General features: G+C 32.8%; 2 protein-coding genes across 4 annotated transcripts in view; one reads left to right on the top strand and one right to left on the bottom strand.

Moving 5' to 3' along the window:
* The window catches only part of LOC137396946 (uncharacterized), a 47,260-nt gene extending 36,488 nt beyond the window's left edge, over nucleotides 1–10,772 (bottom strand). For 2 of the 3 annotated variants that reach the window (XM_068083232.1, XM_068083233.1), the window contains exons 1-4: nucleotides 10,651–10,772; nucleotides 9,654–9,813; nucleotides 4,236–4,424; nucleotides 2,643–2,755 (exon numbers count right to left, since the gene is read on the bottom strand). In XM_068083232.1, the coding sequence (XP_067939333.1) occupies nucleotides 2,643–2,755; nucleotides 4,236–4,424; nucleotides 9,654–9,813; nucleotides 10,651–10,683 (495 nt within the window). In that variant the 5' untranslated portion in view covers nucleotides 10,684–10,772. Of the gene's footprint in view, nucleotides 1–2,642; nucleotides 2,775–4,235; nucleotides 4,425–9,653; nucleotides 9,814–10,650 lie in introns of those variants that run through there. The other variant, XM_068083234.1, reaches the window with a different exon arrangement.
* The window catches only part of LOC137396947 (arylsulfatase B-like), a 258,649-nt gene that overhangs the window by 130,029 nt on the left and 101,383 nt on the right, over nucleotides 1–27,237 (top strand). The window lies entirely within an intron of this gene.

Here is a 27,237-nt window from a genome sequence, read left to right as displayed (position 1 = left end):
CGAGTTGCCGAATTGTACAACTCGAGTTGCCGAATTGTACAACTCGGCCTGGGTTTATGACCTCGAGTTGTGTTACCTATACGCAAAACTAACACGGGTTCGTAAAGAAAGCAAAGTGAGTAATTGGGGTGTCTCATTTACAGAAATTTAATAATAATTTAAATATGTATACATATTTAAATTATATATATTGGCGAGATTTGCGCATATTCATTTCTATAAATATAAAGAGACAAAAACAATTGTAGAATGTAAAAAGCAAACTAAGAACAATCTATATGAGAACCGAGCAGCAAAATTTTTTTCCCAAACAGGTTTACAAACGGCAGTAAAATTTTGGCTCATGATTGGCTTTAGTAATTGAGTTTTAGTAATCAAAACTTACATCATTACATGGAAAGTCAATAGTTATAATTAGAGAAATACACAAAATTTCAAAATTTTATTCAAAATGGCTTAAATTAATGAGTTTTAAGTGAGCGCCTCTTACGTTTAAACAGCACTTTTTGAATGATAACATCAGTTTTGCTACGTTATTTAGAATTTTGTGTTTCTTTCTAAATATAACTATTGGTTTTGTATTGTAATGATGTAAGTTTTGGTTACTAAAACTCAATTACTAAAGCCAATCATGAGCCAGAATTTTACTGCCGTATGTAAACCTGTTTGGTAAAAAGAAATTCGCAGCCAGCCGGGCAACTTCTTTTTCAAATGAAAAGGAGTCATCTCTCTAGAATCTGACAAGAAACTGAATGAACACCGAAAATGAACATAGAAATTATTTCAACGGCGTTTAATGATGCACAAAAAAAATTCCATATAGCTAGAGAAAATAAAATGATGAGATGTTCTCAAGCCGAGTTGTTGAACTCGAGTTGCTGTTGAAAGAACTCGGCTTGGGTTTTGATGAACTCGAGTGGTGCAACTCGAGTTGTACAACTCGAGTTATATTTACAAACTCGAGTTGTACAACTCGAGTTCTGCAACTCGAGTTGTACAACTCGAGTTGCAAACTCGGCACAGTATAATTCTAATAATTCGCTATTAGTTCTAGTTTTACAGTACATACATAGTTTAATTTCTATTAGCTAACGGGTGCCTCTTGATATACCATTGGTAACATAACCATATCTACGGTTATGCTACCGTAATACCAATATATTGCACCTCACTTTTGAAAAGTCGTGTTGCGCGTTCACAACTCGAGTTGTGCAACTCGAGTTGATCAACTCGAGTTGTGAACGCGCAACGCGAGGCACTGTAAGGCGCCATATAAATGAGTGTCTTTGGACTAAATTATTTAAATCTAACCGTTATTTTGCTGAGCTAAAGTAAACAGAGTTGAATTAGTGAACTGATACTTGAGGAGCTAATAGGTACATGTTTGTTATTGGTCTCTTTGTCAATCTTACATTAAATGAACATGGTTGTAATATTTATCAACACAACTATGTTTTTGCTGCGGAATTGTTGAACTTGATTTGCATTTTTAGTCCAGACAGTTGCGATCTATGGTTGTTTCTGAAAAGACTACATTATGGGACCAATAATAATCAGTAAAGATTAACGCTAATACTTACGAGCTAGTTCGCTCCAGTGCGAGTTACGAGTCACAGTAGAGAATAACAACATGATAACATAACGTGTAGAGAAAAAGAGTTTGAAAGAAGGTATGTTAATGCTAAGGTATCAACAGTCGAAGGGGATTTTAAAGACGGACTTGCACAAAAATTTCAGTAGATTTTATCAAAAAGTTACAGTACTTTTTTCTTTCGCGATTTTTTTTTTGTTTGAGTTGATCTGACCACCAGAATGGTTCAAGATCAAAATCGACAAAACTTGATTGCAGTTGAAACGCTCGGATTCAAACGAACATGCGATTATGACATCTATAATTGCACTTCGGCAAAGAGACTGGCGAAATAATAACATGCAACCCTGCAACTTGAACGCAATAGCCGATATCAATAACGACAGAGAGACAGGCAGCTTCGCAGCTAGTGACGTCTTTTTGGCGCGTATTTTTCTACCAAGAGCTTTACTCGCAATCAAGTTTTATCAATTATAATCTTGAAACATCCTGGCAGTCAGATCATCTCAAACATTAAAAACAATCGCAAATGATAGCAAAATACCGATACTTTGAATAAAATCTATTAAAATTTTGTGTAAGTTCATGTTAAGGTATAAATTACACAACATATAATATAAATAAAGATGAATGCACAAATCTAGCAGCAAAGTTAAAGAACAGATTGGTAAATGTGTTTGACAGCAATATTACCTTCCCAGCAATTTGAGTTGAATAAGCTGCTTATACAATAGATAACAATGTGTGACAATGTAGCATCTACAGAATATACATCTATTAAACTGTATAATATCTATTGTATAGTGTAACATCCATACAATATACATATAATGCTCTATATAATATATTGTACAGTGCAGCATCCATAGAATATACATTTGTTGCATTATATAATATATATTGTCCACAGTAACAACCATAGAATATACATCTATCAGAGTATATAATATCTATTGTGCAGTGTAACATCCATAGAATATATATCTGTTAAACCACTTTATAAGTAATCAAGAATATGATGCCCAGATATTAATAGTGCGGACATTCTTACCTCAAAAGCCAAAGAAATGCCACTCTGGCATACATGCAGGAGGCAGACTGATCCTCTCGCACCAATCTTTCTGTGATCGTTGGAGTTCACAGGCTTCACAGTAAACAGTTTGCCTGCAATGTATAAATATACCTGCTCTATATGTTCAACAGTAGACAATATTCATACCACGCTGAAAGTGAATAATCATTTTGCAGCAAAAGCAACCTCTAGTCGATTTTGTGTTATATAATCATAACACACTCAAATCACTTGGTCAAAGAAAAAACAGAAAATGTAATATTCTAGGTTTTTTCATAGCAGTTACAACAGAAATATTAGCCACTGTATCCATGATAGACCATAAATGTGTTGCTCTAGATTAAAATTCCATAAAAAGACCAAGCACCACTTGATGCTCAGTTTTCTGGCTAAAATGAAGGTCAAATTTTTAAAAAAGTATTCGTCATAATATTTCAACACACAAGTGGTCTACATCTTGGTTGTATCCATCGTTTGTTTTTGACGTCATCAAGTCGTTTGCACATGCGCGCGTTCACGAAAAGTCACCGTATTTGTAGAAAATGATCGTTTTTTTTATTTAATAGTACTTTTTGGTGTTGTTTTGATACTATAATAAAAAAACTGCAAAGCAAAGCATTGTTTTCAAAATTTCATTGCAAAAGCTTTGTGTTTTTAACGATAAAATTGTCTATAAAGATGGCTGCCAATGATAAAATGACGTCACGAAAAACGAAGGATTATCATTAGCCTGGTTCATGTTGGTTACTGCTCATGTGTAAGAGATATGATACAGACAAAATTGTTAGACAAGGCAACATATTTCTATCTGTATTACACGCTCTCACATGTGAGCAAAGACCAATGTGTACAAGACATAGATATACAAACCTATGTTTATATATCTATGGTACCAGATTTAAAATATAAAGCGAACAGTTTGCACATTTCTGGCTTTCTGAAAACAACTTGGTAAAACAAAACTCTAGTACCTGGAACTCTAGTACCTGGAACTCTAGTACCTGGAACTCTAGTACCTGGAACTCTAGTACCTGAAATTCTAGTACCTGAAACTCTAGTACCTGAGACTCTAGTACCTGGAAGTCTAGTGCCTGAAACTCTAGTACCAAAAACTCTAGTACCTGGAACTCTAGTACCTGAAACTCTAATACCTGGAACTCTAATACCTGAAACTTCAGTGCCTGGAACTCTAGCGCCTGGAATTCTAGTACCTGAAACTTTAATACCTGAAACTCTACTGCCTGGAACTCTAGTAGCTGGAACTCTAGTACCTGAAACTCTAGTACCTGAAACTCTAGTACCTGAAACTCTAGTACCTGAAATTCTAGTACCTGGAACTCTAGTACCTGGAAATCTAGTACCTGGAACTCTAGTGCCTGGAACTCTAGTACCTGGAACTCTAGTACCTGGAACTCTAGTACCTGGAACTCTAGTACCTGGAACTCTAGAACCTAAAACTCTAGTACCTGGAACATCAGAACCAGGAGCTCTAGCACATGGAGATCTAGGGCCTGGAACTCTAACTTTTCGGAACTTCAGTACCTGGAACTCTAATACCTCAAACATGAGTACCTGCAACTTGGTTCTCCGGCAACCGTCTCTGAGTCATCATGAAAAAGGCGAATGAGTCTCTCCTTCCTTCATTCTCAAATGCATAGTAGCTGCTTTCTTTATGGGAGTCTATAACTTCACATATGTAAGTCTGGTGCTTGTTACACCCCGTCTTTTTGTGCAACTGGAACTGTACATGACTGTGAACATCTGAAAAAACAAATACATGTTAGAATACGCATACTGGGTCTGTAGAGTATAGACCTATGGTAGCCTTTAAGTCAACAGCGCTGACTTTGTATGGACCGCTGATAGTTTAGGTCAAAACAGTAACAATGACAGCTAAGTGCCATGTCTAAATCTAAAGGAAGAAGCTGTGTAAAAAAAACTTATCTTTCCTGTGTTGCGGGAAAGAGCTATAATCATTCATTTCAATACAATTAATTTCAAAAATATTTCAAAATTTTGTATCGACTAACAATGTAAAAACTCTCTTAAATACTTAGCTAGATACTGTAAACAGACAAATCAAGTATGGTGATTAAACAAGTCAAAAAAATAAAAAAACTGAATAATTTTATCGTTTAGTGTAATATTTATAGAATAATAAACAAAAAACATCAATTTGTTTAAAACCATTTAGGAATTAGTCAATTTAACTAATTTAGAAAGACTTGCCTTCCATAGATGAGAAACTGGTTGCTTTGAATCTAATCTGTACACAAATTCGCAAATCAACGAAAAGCCCAAATTCTTTTTTGGTAAAATGTTCTAGTCTTTATTTTAACAAAAGCCGTATTCATCTGAAGCCACAGTTGGAAGTTGAAAGAAAGATTGCATCGTGCGGGATTCGAACTCGCAACTTTGAGTATTTTAAACCAACAGTTTAACAACTAGACTATAAAAAGGCTAACAGTCAACCACCAACTAAACATGTGAAATAATCATACATTTGGTTAGTACGCCTCATCCTGTATTGCACAGTACACTGCCATGGTGCTAGCGATACATAACTGGCTAGTAAATATTTAGTCATATATTGATGACATTGAAGTTATGTTTATAAACTTGCATTAAAAACTTTTCTCTTTTCTCAAGATTAGCTGACTGCCTGGTGAATCAGAGTGTGTCATGAGTCATTAGATGACCACAGTTTGTTTAAATTACATTCCCCAGAAAATATTTATGACCGTAAACAATGAACCAGTGAAAAACAGCCGCCTGTTTTGACAGCTGTACTTTGAATTGCTGTCTAGTTGGCACAATGCCAATGTCCTACGATCAGTAAATTGACAGGCTGAAAAGTTACTATAAAAAGGATAAAGCATATATATATATATATTATGTTTCCACTTAGTACAAGGGTCTGCAACCCGCGGCTCTGGAGCCGCATGAGGCTCTTTCATACCCTCATTGCTGCTCCCTCTGACTTGAAATTATTTTCTTTTTTTTTCCTTTATGCACCATATGCCAAGTAATTCATAAAAATATAGATGTTTTATCACTACATTTTGTAATATAATTTAAACCATTGTAATTATGGTGATAAATCAAACATTGTAGCTTGTTACGCGTCATTATTTATGCACCAATAAAACCGCTGAAATTACAATAGCCGGCACCGACACTTCTTGATTTTTTTACCCCAGGTAGGCAAACTATCACAAATACTAAAGAAAGAAAAGTGACAGAGGAAAATAGAACATTTAATCCTACGTGGGCTGATTCGTTTGCTTTCACTGCTGATGAGACTGGTTCATCAATTTGCTAAATATGTAATGAGAAATTTGCAAACAGCAAAACGCCAAATGTCGCAAGACACTTTCAGAATAAACACACAACCTTTGCTCCAAAGTATCCATAGGGAGATGAGAGAGAAAAAAGGCCGTTTCGGAACTGATACTGAACTTGAAATGATTGTTGCTAATTTGAGCAACAATCATTTCAAGAAGTGGGTGAAGACCGCAAATTTAACTGCATATGCTAGTTTTGTGGCCGCTTAAGAAATAGGCATGGAAAGTCATTCACCGACGAAGAATATATAAAAGAATCATTCATTAAGGTTTCTGAGCACGGACTTTAACAATAAAACTAGAATTGTGCAGAAGATCAGGGATATGCCCCTGTCTGTGGCATTTTGTTAAAAGAAGGACTGAATTAAACATGAAGTTCCAATTTTTCTTGAAAAGTAACCTTAAAAACAACGTAATATTTTCACGTTATGTTCAAGTTATGATTAGCTATTTTATTGTTCTTTGCAAAAGTGTAATTTTGTTTTCTCAGCAGTTAAATCATTATACATGCCACACCTTTTTTGTTTTATGTTGTAAACATGGTATAAAAGCATTAAAAGCTAAACAAAAACGTTACATGTAGTATTTATCCATTTTTTATTTAAAATATCAAAGGGGATTTGCCACATTTGTAACTTGTTTATAAAATATTCGAATGAGTACGACTTTCAACTGTAGATAGCGATGCCCGTATTTGAATTCTGTCAGAGCATAATCTGTTTCCATGAAAATGGTGCATTTTTTAAATGTTACAGCATTTACTGCATTTTTCAAATGTTTACTGCGGTAAACAGTTATACAGGTTCTGGCGCTGACAGCTGGGTTCATTTAATGACAAAAACTCTAAAGGTCATAAAAATCGCCAAGAATTGTTGAAAATGTCACCAAGGATAAGTGTGTGTGATAGACGACAAATATATCCGTTCAAACCAGTCAAATTTTCAAATATGCGCTTGAATATACAGTATTTGAAAAGCAACTGGAAACTTAACAGAAATGAATCAAAAAAGTTGATTTACAGCTCCACTCAAAAGAAGAGCAAGTCTTGTGGAAGGGAGTGATTACAACCTTATCTTTATGTATGGTTAGTTTGACGATTGTAAGCTCAGTAAACAGCAGATGTAGCGTCTTAATTGAAAAACAAACCAATATACGGTTGTTACTAACCAAGTTATTCTGTGAAATGACTCTGGCAAAAAAATGGTCAACACAAAAAAACTATAATTTTTTTATCAATTTAGCCCGTGTTCTCGCTTAAATGTTAGCTAACAGCTCACAAAATAAATGTGTTATTGGCTGCAGACAACACTACAAATTGTTTTTGCAATAACATTATTTGTGTTATTTTGGCTCAATACCATGTTTTAGCAACATTTTTAAGTCACAAAGATTGACAAAAAAAGCTACAGTATTCTTAAAATATCAACTTGGAGCAGCAGCGGAGCTATAAAATTATATAATAGTCACTCATTAATTGCACCATTTTCATGGAAACAGCATGCACTGACCGAATTCAAATACAGGCACCACTATCAACAGTCGAAAGTGAAACTCAATGGAGTACTTTATAAACAAGTTGAAAATGGGAAAAAGCCTTGGTGGAATTTACATATATGTATATCTACAAGTTTAAAATATGAAAAAAAAATTGTATCGTAAACTTCAACGCCGATTCTTTCTCATAAATTTAAATATTTTACATATGCAAATACCAATTTGACAAAAGCTCAAACTTTTAATTAGGTGATCATTGCTGGCTTTAGAGAAACACATCAGCACCAAACATGCTTAAAGGAAAAAGTTCGTGAACTTCAACAATGTCCAACGTAACATAAATATTGTTATGTTAGACACTGACTTTATAGAACTTTATCTATATGACTAGTTGAATGGCCGGCGTTGCCCAGATAATAAAAAATTCTTTGCGCAGAAAACTTATATATAATTAACATATACAACATTTAACATCCTAACTTTTAAATTTCATATCATGAGAAAAATGTTTTTGTACAATTCGAATACATTAATAGAAAAAATAAACAATGAGTACATGGAAGTGCGTATAAAAAGGTTTATTGTTGCAGCAGAAGCTCGTTGTATTCAAAGTTTCAATGGATGATACTGATACCTCTTGATACTAGTAAAAACGTAAAAAAATATATAAAACTGTCTTTGTCTGATGCATTGTCTGACCAAACGAAGAGAGGATGCAGAGGCAATACCAACGCCAGGTAATACAATTTTCCACATGAAAAGTATTTAGCTTTTACAGATTTGCCAAAAGCAGAAATATGAGTGTAACGGCTCATTTGAAATAACAATACAGTGGAACCTCGGTTCTCAAACATAATACATTCCAGAAGGTTGTTCGAAAACCGGGTTTTTCAGGATCCGAAACAATTATTTCCATTAGAACTAATACATGTATGTAAATGTTAATCTGCTCCAAGCCGAGGAAGCAACTTCGGTACAGTATTTTTTAACCATTTTACACTATAAACTGTACTGTATACTACATACTATAAATAAAAACGGATAGATATAGATCGTGTTTATTTTTAATAAAATATTTTCTATCTATGATGATGAAAACAGAAAAAAAGTAAACATTTCGTATGCTTTGCTCTTAAAACATCAAAAAAATTCTAGGTTATGATACAATACCAAATATTGCAGAAATTGATAATGAAACAGCAAAGAATGCAACAAATCAGTTACATTAAAAATTGTGTGAAAAAGAAAATATAAACAGCAATGGCACGTTTACTTCACACAATTGAAGGAGAATCCTCCAAAACAATTTAGGATACCGTGACTAGAGGAGTTGTCTCCCTAGCAAATCTCTTCGGTAGAGGGACATCGTCCCAGATGGTTCCTTCCTTTTTGTAAAAAATTTATGAAGCGTAACTGGCTTCTTTTTGTTAACGAATGTTTCCATGGTGTTTCCGGAGCTGTTCCGAACGTTTAATTCTAATGTACATGCTCCGGTTTGGTCGAGAAACGAATTTATCTTCGACATCCAAGATGAACAAATTTCAATTGTTTTGGTCGAAAACCGAATTGGTAGATAACTGAAGCGTTTGAAAACCGAGGTTCCACTGTACTTCCATTTTGGGCCAGCTTAACAGTCGTTGCGCGTAACGGGCAACAGTGCTAGTTATTAACTTAGCAAGTGCTTCGAGTGTGACTATTTTAACCAATGTAGTGACTATTTGCCCAGTGAATCCATTTTATTCTGTTTAGCTTAATGGGAAAGTTCACCGCCTCTATATCTGGAGGTCCCGAGATCAAACCTATAAAGGATTTTCTCATTGCTAGATTCTAATTGTTGGTGTCTGGACACAGGGTTTAACATTAGACAATACTGAGATTCATATATATAGATGAACATCTTAACTATAAATAGCTTTCCGCAACACAAGTAACCAACTGATTGCTCGGAAGACTTTTACCATAAGAGAACAGGTAAAATTTGAACTTGGGTCACTTAGTCTCAACTGATGGAATGCAAATTTTATGTAAGTTTTATGCAAATGCCTTGTTTGAGATGTATCTGTGCATTTTGCGGACAGCCAATCAAGATTTACACAGAAAGCAAAACAGGAACTTATAGGGCTACAAGACTTGAATGTAAATCTATACATACCAAAAGGTTTGTCTTTACGAGATTTCGGCTTCTTAAAAAAAGTCAAGCAAGCTGCTCCATCCTGATTGGTCATATAAAAGTAGAGCGATTTCCATCCACTTGAAGATTCTGAAAAGGCTGTTTTTTTCAATTCTTTCTGGGGCAGCACCCATATCCATCCCTGAGACAGCAAATCTCTCAAAGTTACTGATGGAGAAACAATTTTTTTATCCATTTGCCGAAATGGATCAACACTACTGATTCTTTTCATTGTAGCTTAGAGGTCTAAATTAAAATGTTATAATAAACAACTAGAAGTTTGTGATTCATTAAATGTGATTTGAGGAAATTGTGCTATAGAACGCACAGTACATGGTGACATCGCAACTGGCCTACCACACTGTAGAATCAAGAGCAGGTATGCTAAACTGAGACTGACAGCAATGCAATTCTAGTAGTCTATTGGGGTGGTAAGTACTCAAAGCTTGATAGCAATATACAAGCTTCAGCTTGAAACACACTTTGTATTACTGTATCAAACATTGTGTTTGTTATGGCTAGCATAGCATAACAGCGTTGCAGGTTCTACAAAGCAAAAACACTCCCTATCGCACATGTCGGAGGCAAGGTTTACAATACAAGACATATAGCTATGCAGTCAGCCGGCAAAATACAAAAACCTCCTAACGTAACATTTTCACCCACTATTAACCGTCGAAGGTAAAATTCTACAAGCTCTATGGACCATTTTATCCAGAAGAGTGTTGTTTTACTTATACTCTACAACAGTTTGTGTAGCAAAACATCACCACGACTCAACGTTTAAAAAATCAAATAAAACACTTAAATATAACTATAGCAATATAAAAATTAAGAGACGGCTAACGCGACGGAGGTAGACAGTAGCAACAGAAGTTATTGAACGTCAATACTCGGCATCCAGATATAATTTACACGTTAAGACAGTACTCTGTCTAACAACGCATTTTGCTCAACACGAAACATACATTGAATTTACCTCAGCTAGACTCTCAGAAAATACAACAGCCATTACTAGCCAATTTCAACGTCATATTAAGTATAACGTTACATGATAAGCAGATACTAACGAAAACAACAACACGAATTCCGGATTCGAATATCTAGCACTAGGTTTAAAGTAAACTGGCAAATATTTTCAGCTGGCTCGCCCAAATACTTAGGTCTATTGATGAATACCCTACATAAAGTTTTTCGGTTTTGATAGTCTATAGACGCACAACGTAGCTGATCGTATAATTCGATGAACTGCTCAGCCGTCTAACCATCCGCAAATTTGTCGCAAACCAAGAAAAGATAGCTTCTAAAGAAGAAAACTCCTTTTTAACTGAACCGAAGTTGAATAAAAAAATGCGTGCTTTTGTTTGGCTACTAGACCTAGCAAGAATAATGGTTAATTTGCAGTGTTTCATAATTACGTTAAATTCAAACTTATTATATTTTTTTCATTTTTGTATTTTAATGCGATTGTTTACATTCTATTGAAAATAAAAAAATAAAAAGGTTGTTATCTGATTAATCCTGGACCCCAATAGTTTATGTATTTGTAGCCTTGTGTTACTTGAATAATATTATATCAATTGACATTCATTTTTGTGATTCTAATAAAATGGTAATCAATATAATTGTCATGTAAGGTTGTGACCTTGGCATGAATAAAAAGGGGGCCATCATGAGAGGCGCAGAGAGATGGCAAGGGAGACAAACAAAAATTGGAGACTGGTGAAGACATAGCAAGACAGAAAAAGAACAACCATATACAACATACATGAGCTACCTAACAACAGAGCTGCTCTCAAATCATGGTGATTTGAATATTTGAAGCAAATAATTTTGTACTGATTTGATACAAATGATGATTTGATTTGATTTGAAAAGTTTTGGAAGTAACTTGACTTGATTTGAAGTTTCGGGCTGATTTGAAGACTTGATTTGAAAAATAATTCAAATCACATCGCTATTGATAGCCTTGTCTTTTGTAACTGATCGAAACATTTTTACAACATTTGCGAAGTTAGCCCAAACTTTGGCAAGAAATGGGCACCATCGGTACCGAGGCTAAGCAACCGCGTGTGTGTGTGTGTGTGTGTGTGTGTGCGTGCGTGCGTGCGTGCGTGCGTGCGAACTTGTAAATGCATGCAATTGGGGACTCACACCAGAATTTAACAGACAAATTGGGGACGTTCGGAAATTGGGGACGTCCCCAATCTTTTAAACCCTTTTTTCTTATAAAAAACTAAAAAATATATAGTTTAATCCAACTCCCGACAAAATCTGAGCACTGTCCCCAATTACCTGCATTTGTACGAGAACATCTGTGAGTGTGGGTGTGTGTAAAAATATGTAAGTCCCCATTAAGTTTGTTAAATTCTTACACACATTTGACCTGTTTCCATTTGTTAGTAGGCAAATATTTTCGGAGTTTTCTTCTCATAGAAACTTTTTACCTAACAATTGGGGACATTATATCTTATTGGGGAGCTAATTTCTACCTTGTAAAAACTCACAATATTTGCGAGTTGCTACAAGAATGAAATTACAAGAGATGAAAACTCACAATATTTGTGAGTGAAAAGTCACAATATTTGTGAGTTTTTTTTTAAATGTAGCTTCAGAAGCAAATTGAGCGTTTATACTATTTTTGAACTTATGTTTAGCTAAAGGCTATATTTGCTCTTCTGCATTACAAATGTATTTTGTAGTTTAGCATTTGCAGAGTTTTTTTTTACAATATAATGTATTTGGTCAGCAGTTATACACGCTCAGAAGACATTTGAAAGTGTGTCTCGTTTGCTTCCTTCAATAGTTCAGGCCTTTAATAATCCTTGAGAGCTCTTGTACTTTTTTCAAATATTCTCACAAATGCATCCTTCTTTACTTACTAGCTTTTATTTTTAGTATGGTTGTAGTTTATACGCAATAAAAAAAAATTGCGCTTTATTATTCAAAAGATTTGTTTGAATTCATTACGTACATTTCTTACATAAGTTATAGCTGCATAAAATCTCAGGTTAATTTCACATAGTCTTAAGCATAAGATCTCTGTACATGTACTTTATTGACTTCAAATCTTGATCCATTGTATGTCTTTGCAAGAACTTTACTACATCATCCTTCCTTGATATTTTTAGACTGAATAAAATATTAAAATAAAACATGTAGCCTCCAATGCTTTCTCTAACTCGTTTACATTTTTCCTATATCTATGAATAATAATGGTCAAAATTCTGATTTAAAATATATTTTAAAAGTTAATTTGAATGTCTGATAATTTTGGTTCAAAACATTTAAAACAAACATTATTAAACCAATTTCAAGTGTCTCTGCAAATTTGTAATCTGAGATCTGTATGTTGTTAGAATTCAATGAAATTTTCTGTTTTTTCTTTCTCAGACCAACGGTCCATCATTGAACTTTTTTACTATGTAGTATTCTTTCATCAGCTCCACTAAAAAACTTTTGTTGCTGTTTGACAAGGTAGTATATCTTTAGAGAATGAAACAGCTAGATGTAAAATTCTGCCATACATTTATCGCTCCTCATTGAAAATACTTATAGTTGTTTTAGAAAATATATATATTTCATCAAGTTTATATTGAGTATGTTAACAATACCAATCTTTTTATCTAAAGCTTGATTGTAATTTAACTCCTATGTCCCTAGGCTTGCTTTTCATGTATGGCTTGAAAACAATGGAATTATACAAGTTTCTAGTTTAATCAATTGCGGTTATCAATGTGTAAAACTAAGCAGCAGTGTCAACATTTAATGAATATATTTAATTCTTTTTGGCTTTTGGATTTTTGAAAAAGTGCTTGTCATCACCTCACTTGTTCTTTTTACTTTTGTTTATAATAGTTAACTCATGCTGACGCAATGTAAATATGTTGATGACTGGCATTGCTTGCAGTATAAAATGAGATACGGCAACAAAATTAATTCAGTAACGTAATTAAATTTGTTGTCTGTTTATGTCAATCGCTAATGGCCTAACGCTGAGTTATCCTTTGTACATCATACATGTGTATCATCATTAATAGTTCCTGAAAGTAAATTAAAAAAGTGTCATAATATGTATATTTTTTACTCAACAAAGATTTCATAGGCAACTATAGAACTTTTGAACTGAGTTTGAAGTAGAAATGAAGTCATGCATAACTTTTAATAGCATAATTGTGAAAGTGTGCACATGAGATTGCACATGAAATTGTCCACCAAGCACATGAAATTGGCAAAAAATTAGGGATACAAAAAGGCAAAGTGTTTTTGCATACTCGCAAACAATAAAAATATTTTTTGGGGTGTTAAATGGGTGTGAAATACTGACCGCAAATAATCGTCAACATGAATGATTTTTTTAATGTTTATTTTTACTTCGTTCATGGGAATGCAACAGATTAAAATTTTTTTAAAATTTTATTGTAGTATTCATCATATATACTTTTAGCTGGATTTCAGTAGTGTATATATATAAGAGCCTAATACGGTTCAGTGAATGCATGAAACTTTGTTTGTTATACGATACAAAGCCAAATGCGCTTAGCTAACGTCTCAGCAAATAAGCAATGCATACTGAAAATCTATATATAAATATCAGTGTCTTTTTGTCTTTTATTGTATGTTCATTTATAATAAGTATGCATTGTTTTAACATAACAATGCATAACTTACATGACTCTCTCATAAGCTTGATTGATATGATAAGCAAGAATATTACAATCAGTAGAGAGCTGTAGTAGAACTGAAACAGGCACAGTATAAATTACACAAATATATAAAAAGTACACAGAAATAAATGCAGTACGCAGAAATAAAAATAACACCTTCATTTGAAACCGTCATTTTTATTACCCGTGCAAAATCGGGCAATCTGCTTGTTTTATATAAAGCAAGAGAGGCTGCTACCTATTTGTTAAAATTCACAACAATAAAAAATCTAAAGAAGTTAGACCAATATAAAGAAAAACATTTTTTATAATTAAAACACAAAATGAAATCAAAACTTTTGTTGATCACCAAAAAATACCAAATAGTAGATCCCTGGTCAAAGATTTTCAAAATCACACTGGCAAAACTGCTAGCAATTTCTTGTTAACTGTTTTTTTAATTATTCTTGACAAAGTTATTACTTGCGCTGTTTTAATTAAAAAAGTTTACAGGTAAACGTTTGTTATTTTGCTATTTTTAATTTTGTTCCAAAAACTTTGCAATTATTTTTTATAGATTGCATTGTAACAAACTAATTTTAGATATCAATAGCGATAGGGCAATAAATTAATTATGGTGCTGTTGTTATCGTGATTCCTAATTTGAAGTAAACAGTTTTATGAGAATTATTCTATAGCGGGCCATTGACTACTTCTGTTGGAAAGCTTACCTACAGTTTTAATGTTTGAAAAACCGACTCATTTAACTTTTTGTTGGTCATAGTTGCTTGTTTTTCTAATAGTTACTTTAAAAAACTCTCACAGCATTGGTAAAATTTTCGTGCTATTTGAGATTTGTTTGCCAACATATTATCGCTTCTCAACCTTTGCCTGTCATACCTTGAGCCTGTAGTGTCTTGCTTATGATTATGTAACATTGCAGAACCACAAGTTAAATATAGAGAACAAAGAAACTTATTCAGTACTGCTGGTCATCTGTAATAACAAGATTATAACATTGGATGCTTTACACACCAAATCAAAGACAAATAAGATGTTTACTTCCATAAAATTTGTGCTATACAATTTACAAATATTCAATGAGTTTATTATTTTCCATTTACTCCGTTCTATAATATTCTATTGGCACAAGGCTTTATTTTTAATTAAAAACCAAACAGATGCAGTGAGTGAGACATGTTTTTAATAAAATAGTAGCTTGTAAATTTCACAGACACTGCAAATAATTTGTCAATAATTTACCTAGGCGCGAGATTTTGAACTTCATTTGCAATATCACCCAGTTAGCCTCAAACAGAACAAATTGTATTTGTTTTGTATTAATGATACTCATGTTCACATTCACTTTAAATCGTATTGTTTTTACTATGCCAATCTTTTTAAGAAAATGCGTACTTATTTGCCAATATAAGTAGCTTTCAAAATGCATCAAATTACTGCTCAGGCGCCAAAGAGTAATGTTATATGTTTTAAATAGAGAAAATAAAGTGAACCACCTGTAATAATCAAGCCGGATCATATTTTCAAAATATTACATCTGAATTGATGTTGCACACAAAGATCACTGTTAACATAAACTATACAGACATAGATCAATGTTGCCAAATATTTCCCATGAAAACATCCTATTTGACATTCGCAAGAATTTTTTATAGATTGCAGTGTAGCAAACTAATTTTAGATATCAATAGTGCAATAATTTACTTATTGTTCTATTGTTATTGTGATTGCTAATTTGAACTAATCAGTTTTATGAAAATTATTTTATAACTGGTCATTGACAACTTTGGTTGTAAATTTTATCTACAGTTTCAATGTTTGGAAAACCCATCTAATTGTACTTTGTGTTACTGATAGTTGCTCTTTTTTTCATAATTACTTTGAAAAAGTCTCACGGCATTAGTGAATATTTGATGCTGTTTGCGATTTGTCTGACCCAACATGTTATCGCTTCTCAATCTTTGCCTGTCATACCTTGAGCCTGTAGTGTCTTGCTTATGATTATGTAATATCGAAGAATCAGGAGTTAAATCTGGAGAACAAAGAAACTTATTCAGTACTGATGGTCATATACAATAACAAGATTATAACGTTTGATGCTTTATACACCAATCAAAGACAAATCAAATGTTTACTCTCATAAAGTTTGCTCTTGCTAGCATATACAATTTACAAATATTTGATGAATTTAGTATTTTCTATCTACTTTGCTCTACAGTATTCTATTCTGCGCAAAGCTTTATGGTTAGCTAAAATGCAAGCAGACTCAGCAAGTGAGACATGTTGTAAATGCTATGGTGGCTTCAAAATCCCCAGACACTGCAAATAGTTTTTAAGAATCTACCCAGGTGCCAGGTTTTAAACTTTATTTGCAACATCACCTAGCTAGCCTCAAACAGGAAATATTACATTTGTTTTGGATTAATGATAGTCGTGCTCACGTTCATTTCAGATCACATGATTTTCACGAAGCCCATCTTTTAAGGAAATGCGTACATATTTGCCTATCTAAACAGCTTTCGCAGTGCATCAAATCACTGCATAGTTTCTGAAGAGTTATCACATGCATCTTAAATAGAAAAATTAAAATGAACAAAAGCTAACAATCAAGACAAATCATATTTTTAAAATATTTCATCTAAATTGATGTTGTTCCCATAGACTACTATTATCATACGCTATACTGACATAAGGCAATATTGTCAAATGATTTATTTGATAACATTATGAAAAACAAAACGTAATATGGAACACAAATTAATTATTTAATTGGGCTCTCGAATTTACAAAGAGTTGAACAGTTACATTTTAAAACAAATATGAATGGTATTTCTTATAAAACCTTTTTCAATTTCTCAAGAGAAATTTAGTATTTTGACAATTTTAATGCAATTTAACCATGAGCAACTTATACCAGAAGAAAATTATGATAGTCAATAGAATTATATCACCCTAACTATAGAAGGTTTGAAGTCATGTATTTACTGATTTGCTTTAGTTTTTAATTTAAATTGCAATTGGAAAAAATCTTTTAAACCCAAAATGCATGATTCTCAAAGTTGATTGCTGGAATATCACACTTTCAAAGTTTTTTTCTTTTGCATCACATTAGATAGTTCGGTTGACGTACCGGCTTGCACAGCAAGAACTTTAATAGTGGGTGATTATTGCAAAGTTGTTTTCTAGTGTCGTTGTTTTTGTAATAATTTTTGTTTAATATCCGTCATTTTGTTATACTTTTAGTGTTGGTAGAGAATCTCCTGAACCAAGTAAATATTATTACTTTCCACTTATTTTCTGCTAAACATTAAGCAGCAAGGGTCCAGGTAATCATGATGCAACATCAAACAGTAACAAGATCTATTAATAGAACAAAGGAAATTATGCAATACGGTTACTTGCAGGCAATAATAAGATCATATGGTTTGCGACTTTCACACAGCCTCTCATCCAGAGAAGAAATTTTTTCTTTAAAGATATGCTCTCCATAACATACTACACTTAAAAATATTTAACGGTTTTAATTACAATGCTAATTTTATATGAAGCAAGAGAGGCTGATAATTGCTTATAAAATTCATAATAATAAAAAGTCTGCAGGAATGATACCAATTTGCAAAAATATTTCTGATAATTTAGACACGAAGTTAAACAAAAACTTGTGTTGAGCACCAATAATTACCAACTGGTAGATCCCTTGTTAAAAATTCGCACAAGCACACTTGCAAAATTGCCTGAAGATCCTTGTCAACTGTTTGTTATTACTGCTGACAAAGTTATTACTTTTGGTCTTTTACTCAAGGAAGGTCACAAGCCAAAACTCTTGTTTTGTCATTTTGTAATTTTGTTTGAAAAACTACACAAGTCTTTTTAGAAATTGCATTGTAACAAAATAATTTTAGATATCAATAGCAATAGTGCAATAACCTGCTTATTGTTCTATTGTGATTGCTAATTTGAACTAAACATATTTTTTAGAATTATTCTATAGCTGGCCATTTACTACCTTTGTTGGAAAGCTTACCTATAGTTTTAAAGATTGGAAAAATCATCTCACTTTACTTTGCGTAGCTCATACATGTATATAGCCACCCCTTTTTATTAATAATTGCTTTGAAAAACTCTCACAGCATTAATAAACTTTCTGCTCTGTTTGAGAGTTTTCTGAGCCAACATGTTTATGACTTGAAACTTTGCCTGTCATACATTGAACATGTCTTGTTGTGCTTATGATTATGTAATATTGAAGAAGGATCAATTAAACTTAGGGAACAAAGAGACTTATTCAATACTGCAATCAGTAAAGTTCAGCGCTGCTCACGCACAATGACAAGATTATAACATTTTCTGCTTGTACACTAAATCAAAGACAAATAAGATCCTAAACTCTTATAAAGTTTGGGCTCAATAGCATAGACGCTTTACAAATAATAAATGAACTTAGCATTTTCTGTCTACGCAGTTCTATAATATTCTATTCTGTGCGCGGCTTTATGGTTAGCTAAAAACCAAGCAGATTCAGTGAGTGAGACATGTTGTTAATGAAATGGTAGCTTGTAAATCTCACAGACACTGCAAATAATTTGTCGAAAATCTACCTAGGCACAAGATTTTAAACTTTATTTGCAACATCTGATGGTCATGCTCACTTTTATTTTATATCACATGGTTTCCACTATGCCCATTTTTTTAAAGACATGCGTACATATTTGCCAATCTAAACAGCTTTCACAATTCATCAACTTACTGCACAGTTGCCAAAGAATTATGCCATGGGTTTTGAATCGAAAAAGTAAAGTGAACAACAGTTAGCGGTAAAGACGAATCACCTTTTCAAAATATTTCATATTATTGGATGTTGCTCACATAGATGATTATTATCATAAACAATACTGACTTAGTAAAATATTGCCGAAGGTTTCACGTTGAAATGTTATACTTAAAAATTTATTAAATACTTAAAGAATTTGATAGTTACTGTCTATTTTTATTTTTAAAAACTTCAATATGAATTAAAAGCCAAACAGGCATAGCGAGTGAAATGTGTTTGACAGGTTGTATTTTGTTTCACAGATTCTGAAGATAAATAATTCTGGCAAATACCTACTTAGCGGACAGCAAATCACCTTTAGTTGCAAAATTGTCTTTTAGCTGTACACAAATTATATTATATTTGTATTGCATTAGTGTTGTTGTCTTGTGTATCTGTGCCAATTATAGGCTCAATAGTTTCTATCATGCAAATATTTGAAAGAAAATAAATATTTTTTAATACACCTAATAATTTCCGTACAAGAATTGGTAAAAATCCCAAACTAATAGGTTCAATGTCATACACACCCATGATAATAATTCCAAAATCGAAATGAGGATATATTATCGCAATGCTATTTCTATTATTTGGTTAAACTAATGTTTGCAAAATTAATCGTTGAAACAACAAACACACCTCCAATTTCTCAATGTTTCATGAATTTTTTATGGATGAAAGTATACTTAATTTATTCATTAATATTCTAAAAGTAATGGTTGTATTTTAATTAACGGTTTTGATAATATTGGTAGTTATTGAAACAGCATTGAGAAATTTTATGACTGTATGTACAGTTATGATATTTGCTTTATGTTTTTAAACCAATGGCCATACAAGCAAATGTTCATGCACTGATATTTTTACCATCAATTTGGGAACATCTTATTACAAATGTTTTGAGATTGGTGGCGACTAATTGTGCTCTTATAATCATTGTGTAATGTTCCAAACTAATGGTTGTAATATAATAAGTATTTGTTGCGATATTCATCTTTCCAAATTAGAGATATTTTATTCTTTGTCATCAAATGTAACAAAAAACTGAAGGAAACTTTTTGTAACATCCTTGATATGAATTAATACTATTTATGCACCAGTAAATTTTGACAATTATTTCAAACCAATGGTTAAAAGATCATGCAAACTCGTGGTTATATTTGAAGCCTCAAATTAGCAACAACATAGCACAATGGCGTTGAGATGCTATATCACTCAAACTGCTTTTGTAATAATTGCTCAATATCCCCAAGCAAATGGTTAAAAAATCATACAAGCTTTGTGGAGATAATGAAGCGAGCAATAGGGACATTTTATTACAGATACTTTGAGCTGTTGTACGACTGTGAGCGGAGTTGCATATTGGCTAACTTCCCAGAATAGTTACATAATTATAAACACTGGTGATGGTATTTTAGCATCTATTTTGGGACATCTTGTCACAATAGCTATGAGATGCTTGATCACTGTGTGTAGATTGGTAATAATTGATCAATGTTTCAAACTAATAAAAGCAAAATCATTCGCAGTTGCAATATTAGTTTTAGCACAAAATTGGTGAAGTCTTCTCACACATTCGCTTTAAGATGGTTGGCGAATAAGTGTGCACTTACAATTATAGATCAATTTTTTCAAGCTAATGGTTAAAATATAACTAAAACTTCCTGTGATATTTGTGCTATTAAATTAGAGAGATTTTCCCACAGCCCAGATGCTTTGAAATTATTAGTGACTGTAAGTGAACTTACAAAAAATTGTAAAGTCATATGCATATGTGATAATAGTTCTGTGATCAAATTGAGACATCTTGGCATGATGAATTTACATGGCTTAAAACTGCACATTATTTTATCATAATTGGTTAATGCGACCATACAAATGTTTAAAATAGCGTAAACATGTCTGAGATATTTGGCTGTCAAATAACGGCCATCTTACAGCAACGGTTTTTTGATTGTTCATGACTGTGATTTCACACATAATAATTGTTCTATGTCCCCAAATATATGGTTAAAATATCATACACACCTGTGAGAATAATTTTACCATCAAATTGGGGACATATTGCTGCAATGGTGTTGACATTGTCTATGACTGACTGTGTTCTTTTGTTCTAATTGGTCAATGTGCTCAGAAAACTGCTTAAAAAGCATATTCATTGGAGTTGATATTTTGGCATTAAATTTGGAACATCGAGCAGCAATGGTATTAGGAATGATGATGACTGTGATTTCAAATAAAATAATCAGTCAATGTCCCCAAATTAATGGTTAAAATATCATACACACCTGTGAGAATAATTTTACCATCAAATTGGGGACATATGGTTGCAATGGTGTTGACATATTCTATGACTGACTGTGTTCTTTTGTTATAATTGATCAATGTGCTCAGGAAACTGCTTAAGAAGCATAATTATTGGGATTGATATTTTGGCATTAAATTTGGATCATCGAGCAGCAATGGTATTAGGAATGATGATGACTGTGATTTCAAATAAAATAATTAGTCAATGTCCCCAAATCAATGGTTAAAATATCATACACACCTGTGAGAATAATTTTACCATCAAATTGGGGACATATTGTTGCAATGGTGTTGACATTGTTTATGACTGACTGTATTCTTCTGTTTTAATTGGTCAATGTGCTCAAAAAGCTTCTTAAAAAGCACATTCATTGGAGTTGATATTTTGGCATTAAATTTGGAACATCGAGCAGCAATGGTATTAGGAATGATGATGACTGTGATTTCAAATAAAATAATCAGTCAATGTCCCCAAATTAATGGTTAAAATATCATACACACCTGTGAGAATAATTTTACCATCAAATTGGGGACATATGGTTGCAATGGTGTTGACATATTCTATGACTGACTGAGTTATTGTGTTGTAATTGGTCAATGTGCTCAGGAAACTGCTTAAGAAGCATGTTTATTGTGATTGATATTTTGGCATTAAATTTGGAACATTGAGCAGCAATGGTATTAGGAATGATGATGACTGTGATTTCAAAAAAAATAATTAGTCAATGTCCCCAAATCAATGGTTAAAATATCATACACACCTGTGAGAATAATTTTACCATCAAATTGGGGACATATTGTTGCAATGGTGTTGACATTGTCTATGACTGACTGTGTTCTTCTGTTTTAATTGGTCAATGTGCTCAAAAAGCTTCTTAAAAAGCACATTCATTGGAGTTGATATTTTGGCATTAAATTTGGAACATCGAGCAGCAATGGTATTAGGAATGATGATGACTGTGATTTCAAATAAAATAATTAGTCAATGTCCCCAAATCAATGGTTAAAATATCATACACACCTGTGAGAATAATTTTACCATCAAATTGGGGACATATTGTTGCAATGGTGTTGACATTGTCTATGACTGACTGTGTTCTTCTGTTTTAATTGGTCAATGTGCTCAAAAAGCTTCTTAAAAAGCACATTCATTGGAGTTGATATTTTGGCATTAAATTTGGAACATCGAGCAGCAATGGTATTAGGAATGATGATGACTGTGATTTCAAATAAAATAATCAGTCAATGTCCCCAAATTAATGGTTAAAATATCATACACACCTGTGAGAATAATTTTACCATCAAATTGGGGACATATGGTTGCAATGGTGTTGACATATTCTATGACTGACTGTGTTCTTCTGTTTTAATTGGTCAATGTGCTCAAAAAACTTCTTAAAAAGCCCATTCATTGGAGTTGATATTTTGGCATTAAATTTGGAACATTGAGCAGCAATGGTATTAGGAATGATGATGACTGTGATTTCAAATAAAATAATCAGTCAATGTCCCCAAATTAATGGTTAAAATATAATACACACCTGTGAGAATAATTTTACCATCAAATTGGGGACATATGGTTGCAATGGTGTTGACATATTCTATGACTGACTGAGTTATTGTGTTGTAATTGGTCAATGTGCTCAGGAAACTGCTTAAGAACATGTTTATTGGGATTGATATTTTGGCATTAAATTTGGAACATTGAGCAGCAATGGTATTAGAAATGATGATGACTGTGATTTCAAATAAAATAATTAGTCAATGTCCCCAAATCAATGGTTAAAATATCATACACACCTGTGAGAATAATTTTACCATCAAATTGGGGACATATTGTTGCAATGGTGTTGACATTGTCTATGACTGACTGTGTTCTTCTGTTTTAATTGGTCAATGTGCTCAAAAAGCTTCTTAAAAAGCACATTCATTGGAGTTGATATTTTGGCATTAAATTTGGAACATCGAGCAGCAATGGTATTAGGAATGATGATGACTGTGATTTCAAATAAAATAATTAGTCAATGTCCCCAAATCAATGGTTAAAATATCATACACACCTGTGAGAATAATTTTACCATCAAATTGGGGACATATTGTTGCAATGGTGTTGACATTGTCTATGACTGACTGTGTTCTTCTGTTTTAATTGGTCAATGTGCTCAGAAAACTTCTTAAAAAACACATTCATTGGAGTTGATATTTTGGCATTAAATTTTGAACATCGAGCAGCAATGGTATTAGGAATGATGATGACTGTGATTTCAAATAAAATAATCAGTAAGTGTCCCAAAATCAATAGTAAAAATATCATACACACCTGCGATAATTTTTCTACTACCAATATTGGGATATATTGTCATGATAATATTTCTACTAATTTGTTAAACTAATGGTTACAAACTTGCTGATTAAAATACCAAACATTCCCTTGTGTTCATATTGACCTCTAAATAGTTGATGGTGAAAAGTACAGACTCCCTATTTGACTAGCATTGAGCGAATTTGTGATATCGTGTGCACTTCTAATAGTTTGTCAATTGTACATAAATAACTAATATACCTGTATACTAATACAAACCCACTTTTCTTTTATGTTTACATCATACTTCAGAAAAATTGTATGACAACATATTTGAGACTATCTTTGACGGTTTGCAGTTACAATAACTGGCCAAGTACTTCAAAAAACATTGTCTGTAGTATCATACATAATTTGAATGACGTACACGCCTTCAAATGGAACAAAGTTTATTTCAATAGTACCGAGATAGCTCAAATCAGTGTGTGCAGTGATAGTATTTATTTAACACTCCCAAGCTAATGGTTAAAATATTTTGCATACTTTTGGTCATATCTGCACTAAAAGTTCAGTCAATCTTGTTATTAAATATTTGAATATAATTACAATTAAATGTATGGTTTTTGCAAAGATAGGCAACTCAATATATTTTTAAGAAAATGTAATAGAAGGCAAATTTTTGGTACGGATAACACGTTTTATTAAACATAATGATATTTTTATAAGGTAAAAGTTATTGGGCTTACATTAGGCATATTGGAGATACCAATGCTTCATTTCCAAAGCTTGATTCTAATATGTCTCCGCCTATGCTTGGCTTTTCATGCATGGCTTACAAACAGAAGAATTGCACAAAAGTTTAAATTAAAAGTGGTAATCATCGTGTGCAACCAAACAGAAAAGTATGACTAAAATTAACTGTATCCAAATTTATTTGGCTTCCTGATTTACAAAAAATTACTCACATTTGCTTGCCTGGTTATTTTTACTTTAAAAAAAAAAAATTAACTCATGATCGCGCAATGTAATTTTTCTGATAGCTGCTATTGGTAGTGATAAAATGAGATGTAGCAAAATACTTTATCGATTATAGTAATTAAATTTCTTGCCTATTCAGGGCTTAAGAGTTCTATGAAAACTATGTTAAAATGTTTACCTTGAACATACTCGCGTTAAATGTTGAAAAGTCTTAAATCTAGATAGACATCAGCCTGCAACCCAGGCCTGGCCGTTTGCAATTCAAAACCTTAACTTGAACAGATCACCGTAAATTCTGTGAAGCACTTGATTACACTGAATTTATTACTAAACATAAAAAGTCTAAGGTCGATTCAACCTTTGCGCACCATACATATGTAGAATTAGTACTTTAAATAGGTTTAATAAAGAACTATTAAACTTCTAAGTTGACATTTGGGGAAAAATTTAGTGATGGATAACTTTTACAAGTACATTTACGAAAGTGTGGGAAAATTATCACATACCGACAACTCCAAAATGGTTGAAAAAAACAAAAATAAGCCAGAGTTATCTTCTCTATGCAAAAGTCCCCGTTTATTAGATAAAAAATTCATACATGTGTGTGATGTGATGTCCCCAAAGTTAGTGTTAAATTCTCATGAGCTATAACTGAAAAACGGATAAGATGACAGCTCCAAAAATCAGTGCATTTGTAAACCCAACAAAAACTGTTTTAATATGTTGTTTTTTAAAGCTCTTAATGATAGATGAAAAATGTCCTCAAAGTGATGGTAAAAATATCGCGTCCCCAATTGCATGCGTTTACAAGACTGTGTGTGCGCGCGCGCGCGCGCGCGCGCGCGCGCGCGCGCGCGTGTGTGTGTGTGTGTGTGTGTGTGTGTGTCCCTCTACAGAAAAAAGAAAAGGACAGCGTGTCGTGTGTGTAAAATAAATCAACATGAGCAGCTCTGGTAAGTTGTGGAAAAGGCATGTTTGTAGTTGTGGTGCTGGCATTGAATACTTTGATGTCAATTATTTGATTGCTAGTAATTGGTTGTGACTATCCCACTCTAACCTCACAATCACTAGTCAAAATAAAAATTACTTGTGCTGTGCCTACGGCATGAATGAATGAATATAGTATTATAATATATAATATTCTATACAATACTATTCCATGCCGTCGACACATTCAATATTCACAGTAATGACAATGTTCATGAATATAAATATGCATTATATTATAATTGGGTGGGATTTAATTAATAAAATAAGTTAAAATTTTATTTGTTATATCAAATTTATTAGAATAATATTAAATAACATTTTGATTTAATTTATCATTTTAAATTATAAACGAATAGCATAACAATAATATTCTATCAGTAAGTATAATAAATGTAATATTTATATATCATACATAGTTTTAACATTACCATTTATCTATACATTATTATATAATTAATTATATTATATTTATAATAATATAATTAATAATATTTTATACACAGTCACTTACTTACTAAGTGAAGTATAATACTTAAAACGGGATTTCGATTAAAAAAGGACGATGTACAGAAAGAGGAAGTCACATGCACTCAGCAAATACAAGCATGTGTTAATGAAGATATGTTCGCTGATTTTTTGAGTAGAGCACCTTTAGCTAGTACAAGTAACCTGGATTCAGTACATCAGGAGATTGAAAAGTATATGGCAAAAAGCAGATCTTCTTGTAAGACTCTAAGCTATTGGCAAGGTGAGACACAGTTACTGAGGCTTAGCGAGCTGGCGCTGAAGGTCCTTTCAGTACCAGCTTCATCAGCTCCCATAGAACGGGTTTTTAGTAAAAGTGGCTTCATCATGAGGCCACACAGGAGCTCCTTAACATTTGAAAACTTGCGCAAGCTAGTTTTTCTAAAACGCAACAAGTGTATTTAAGTAAATGTGTCAATATTATGTAACTGTTAATTATAGGCTCAATGCTTAGTTTCGTCTCTTTCAAGTTCAAGCCTCAGTAACTGTGTTTCACTTGCCAATATTTTCAGGTTTTATCTTAAGTTTGTATCTTATATTTTGTAACTTTAAACAAGTATCGAAAAATTTTTTTTACATTTGTACATTCTTGCTTAAAAGCTTCAATAAAAGCAAAGTCACAGCCATGACCATAAACCGTTACATAACCCTCCACTCATTCATTGTATCGAGTATCATTGTATTCATGTATCGAGCCAATGGTATGATGTGCTCTGCAATGATGTTTTATCATACCTCGTATAACAAAGAACAAAACCGTATCTAGTGATGAATTTAGCATACACAATACTTATAATGGTACAGAGATACAGCTATACTATTCCTATCCATAGAACCAAAAATGGGCAGGGGGGGCAAACCCCTTACCCTTTCTCTCTGGGTCAGGTCCTATGAATAGGAGTACAGGCTACGCCGCTACAGCTATACTGTAGATTGATCATATTATGCAACAATTGAGCGAACAATTTGAAAGAGTATTTCAAATCA

This window comes from Watersipora subatra, chromosome 5 (assembly GCF_963576615.1).
Source record: "Watersipora subatra chromosome 5, tzWatSuba1.1, whole genome shotgun sequence".
NCBI classification, from domain to species: Eukaryota; Metazoa; Bryozoa; class Gymnolaemata; order Cheilostomatida; family Watersiporidae; genus Watersipora; species Watersipora subatra.
The sequence above is the reverse complement of the archived record's forward strand: the minus strand, read 5'-3'. Positions and strand labels throughout refer to the sequence as shown.